The sequence below is a fragment of the Limulus polyphemus genome, unplaced genomic scaffold (genome assembly GCF_000517525.1).
Source record: "Limulus polyphemus unplaced genomic scaffold, Limulus_polyphemus-2.1.2 Scaffold1047, whole genome shotgun sequence".
NCBI classification, from domain to species: Eukaryota; Metazoa; Arthropoda; class Merostomata; order Xiphosura; family Limulidae; genus Limulus; species Limulus polyphemus.
This window is the reverse complement of record NW_013666657.1, coordinates 18,263-21,954: the sequence shown is the minus strand read 5'-3', so window position 1 is coordinate 21,954 and position 3,692 is coordinate 18,263. Positions and strand designations below refer to the sequence as shown.

The window sequence follows — 3,692 nt, the reverse complement described above, 5'->3', positions numbered from 1 at the left end:
TACATCTGCCACTATAAAGAAACCATAGTCACCAATCAAGGGAGTACATCTGCCACTATAAAGAAACCATAGTCACCAATCAAGGGAGTACATCTGCCACTATAAAGAAACCATAGTCACCAATCAATTGTGGTGAACGAGGAAAAATAATAACAATTGGACCAGCTTGTAAAATTCAGTAAGCGTCAAACTGTGTCCCAAGTGATCGACTTTTTCAGAATGTAATCAGGATTCTTGCAACTTCAAACCGAAGACATATTAGCAATAAATGCCTAAAAGCGTATGATGTGACTTGTGAACTGTGTTTTTAAACATATTTTCTGTGCTGATTGCAAAGTAAAAAAGAAGAAACTACATTAAGAACCTGACTCTGTTTGTGTTATACTGGAAAGCTGCTGGAGATAGTGTAATAGTGTGGAAACTGTCCTTATGGCAATATCTAAACCCTTTGATTTATTTAAAAGGGCAAATAGTATCCAGTATGTTTCTAGATGTTGTTTCCAGACCATCTTCACCCCACAAAACTGCATCTCCAACCTGATGTACAAAGGCTCTTCTGGGGTGGTAACCAACAATCCAAAACACTTCTATTGTTAGAACGTTTGGTTCGAAGAACATAATAATGATTTTAGTTAACTTCATTGGCCAGAACAAGCACCAGATCTCAGTCTGGTTAGAAGTATCTTTGGAATGAACTTGAACGTTGCATTCGCCACCATAATCCTCTATGACATCGTTCAGCCAGTTTCCAACCATAGTCTTTGAGGAACGAGTTACAATCGAATAAGATGCCTTCTGAAAACTTATGGAGTCTATGCTACGTCCGGTCTAGAGTTTTAACGTGATAAATGCGATGGGTTTAGTGAGGCCCTAAAAAGTGGTTAGTCAGAGTGATTTACTTTAAATGTTTTTTTATATTTTAATAGCTTTGGTTGTCCTTTACTTTCTTTAGACCTGTTCTTGAAGACATACCGTCAACCACAGAGTCTCCAACAGTTACACAATCATTTGTACTTTACGATACTGTAAACGACACTGAAACATTCGGAAAGATGAAGAGCTATCAAAACACTGGACAGGAAAAGTTCGTTCGAGTTACAATCAGACTAAATTCTGATTATAACAAGACTGTGTCAGGAAGAAAGCAGGAATTCATAGATCATATTCGCAAACAAATAGCCGATCTTCTACAAACTCAATTGTCTACTATTCGAGGTCTTACAGTTAGAAGAGGTATGTTGTGTTATATGGCGTTTGCTGTGTGGATGTGCTAATTATGTTTTTATTAACAAAGTACAAAATTACGATGATTTAAATAAAATTACATAATACAATTCAAAACACAATATTTAACTTTACGAATTACTCTTAAAATTTATGTCAATTGAAGTTGTAGTCTATCGAATATCGTAAACACGTGGCTTTAGAGAATGTTATTCCTAATACGACATGAAATGTAAGTACACGTTAAGACCAACTTATTTTTGCCTTTCTAAGCAAATGCTTACTAGTTTGAAATTTATTATATGCTTTCGTTTCAAAAATTTCTTACTATCATATTATATTTCCGTAAAAACAAGATCTAGGTGGCTCTGATAAATATATAGAGCTGCTGTTTGTTGGTTGGTTTGTTACGAACCGAACCGCAAAGGCAAAACAATGGGTTGCCTGTGGTGTGCCCACCACGAGTATCGAAACCCAATTTTTGACATTATAAGTCCTCAAACTTACCGCTAAGCTACTGGGGGCGTATAAAGCTTAATCCTTTGGATGTAAAAATAGAACCTGATATACAATAATATGGCTCAAAGAAATAGCCCGTTTCAACTGAAGAAAATGGTTTACAATGTCATTGTGGTTATTTTATAGTAAATAAAACGTTGGAACAATCCTTCTAACATTGCTTACTAAGGTATATTTTACATTGCAAAGTATATAAAACAGTATTTATGTTCCTCACTTTGACTAAACTTCAACACCATAATTTTAGTACAAAATCTAGGATGTTTTGCCGCACAAATAAACTCGAAGAGATCTATATCAGGCTTTAAAACTACGGGATTAGAAACATTGGTCTTTGTACTATACCATTTAACTTAGTGGAAGAAAAAGTATTCCATCAGCCCATGTTATTCTGCCAGTTCTGCAGCTTCTAAAAATCAAAACGCCAAGAAGGATGATAATGATAATGCTTCAGGAAATCAGAAGTTAGTGATCTTTTAAATAGAAAGATCTTGCATTCTGTAATACATTTTCTCTGTTTCCAGACTAAGATAAAAACAAAACATGAATAAGAGTTTGCTAAGATTTACACGCATTCCACTTCTGTTTTCATGATAATCCAATCTTCTGGTTGAATTGATACATTGAAATGATACATTTTTTTTACTATGATACAGGTTTTAAGTTTTGTTTCAAAGTTTATGTTTTATGTTTTAGAATGTTTCAAGCAATATTGTCAATCCTTACGTTATGGACATTTTTTTACATTGACGTTCAATACGACTAACTGGCTTTTGTTGCTGTTTTTTATAGGAAGTATTGTTGTTGATTTCAACATGACAAGTTCTAACAACTCAGAGGGAAAAGCTGAAGAATTGAAGAAAATGAGTGAGAATGGAACATTGGCATTAACAAGTCTTGATGGTGAACAGATGCCTGTTCATTCTGTTTCTATGGAGACGATTGAAACAGAAGAACCCCCTTATGAAAATATTTTAATATCTACAACAGATACTTATTTTACTGACGATATTTCATCAACTCTTGACTTGGATAGTACGGAAGAAACCTCTAGCGAAACCTTGACAACAGACTTTACTGATGAAACGAGTGAGTTCACAGGAACGACAGAAGATCTTTCAGCTAGTACTGACAATACTGAAGAAACGAGTCTTTCAGAGATGAGTTATTCTACCCAATTACCAACTACCTTTTCACAGATTAGTTCTTCTAGCCAATCATCAACTAGTTCTTCACAGATTAGTTCTTCTAGCCAATCACCAACAAGCTCCAGTAGTCCTACATCGTCAAGTCCTTCTCCAACGTCATCTTCACAATCGACAGAAGCTCCTTCTGTTGCCTCATCTTCATCCATAACTCGAAAACCTACTACTAACAGTATTAGCACTGTGAAAATATCAGTTGCGTTTAAGTTTGATGATAAATATGACATCGTTGTCAAAGGACGAGAACAGAAATTCAAAAATCATATAGTATCTCAACTCTCCTTAAAAATAAGACTCCCGGAAAAGTGTTTTCAGGATATTACTGTGTCTGAAGGTAAATGATTTAAAAAACGACATTGGCTTTCTGTGTATTTAAACAACAAATTTCATGATGAAACTAAAACTCGTTGTTCTTTTAATAGGTGTTGTTTTCTCTTTAAGATTATTATAAAGACTTATTTAACGTAAGTATTTTCTAAATTTTCATTTTAATTAAGTCTAAATTGTATGGGATTTCGAAACGTAGATAATTTCGCCTTTTTTGCAGATTTGTAAAGAGGTATGTTTAGTAGATAAAGTTAGACACAGAATGATAATTTACAAAATACGTGCTGTTCTTGTATACATAGTCCCAAAATACCACCTCGCTCTTTATTTTTAATAACAGTTTATACTAAAGTTAATTTCTATCGGTCAGAAGGTATAAAATTTAGGAATTCGAAATCTTTGCATAAAATAATGAAT

At 34.0% G+C, this 3,692-nt stretch overlaps 1 protein-coding gene across 1 annotated transcript; it reads left to right on the top strand.

The window, feature by feature from the left end:
• Positions 1–1,052: 1,052 nt before the first annotated feature.
• LOC111086365 (putative protein TPRXL) lies at positions 1,053–3,290 on the top strand. Its single transcript, XM_022388938.1, has 2 exons — positions 1,053–1,233; positions 2,536–3,290. The coding sequence occupies exons 1-2, from the start codon at positions 1,053–1,055 to the stop codon at positions 3,288–3,290; spliced, it is 936 nt and encodes a 311-aa protein (XP_022244646.1).
• The last annotated feature ends 402 nt before the right edge of the window (positions 3,291–3,692 follow it).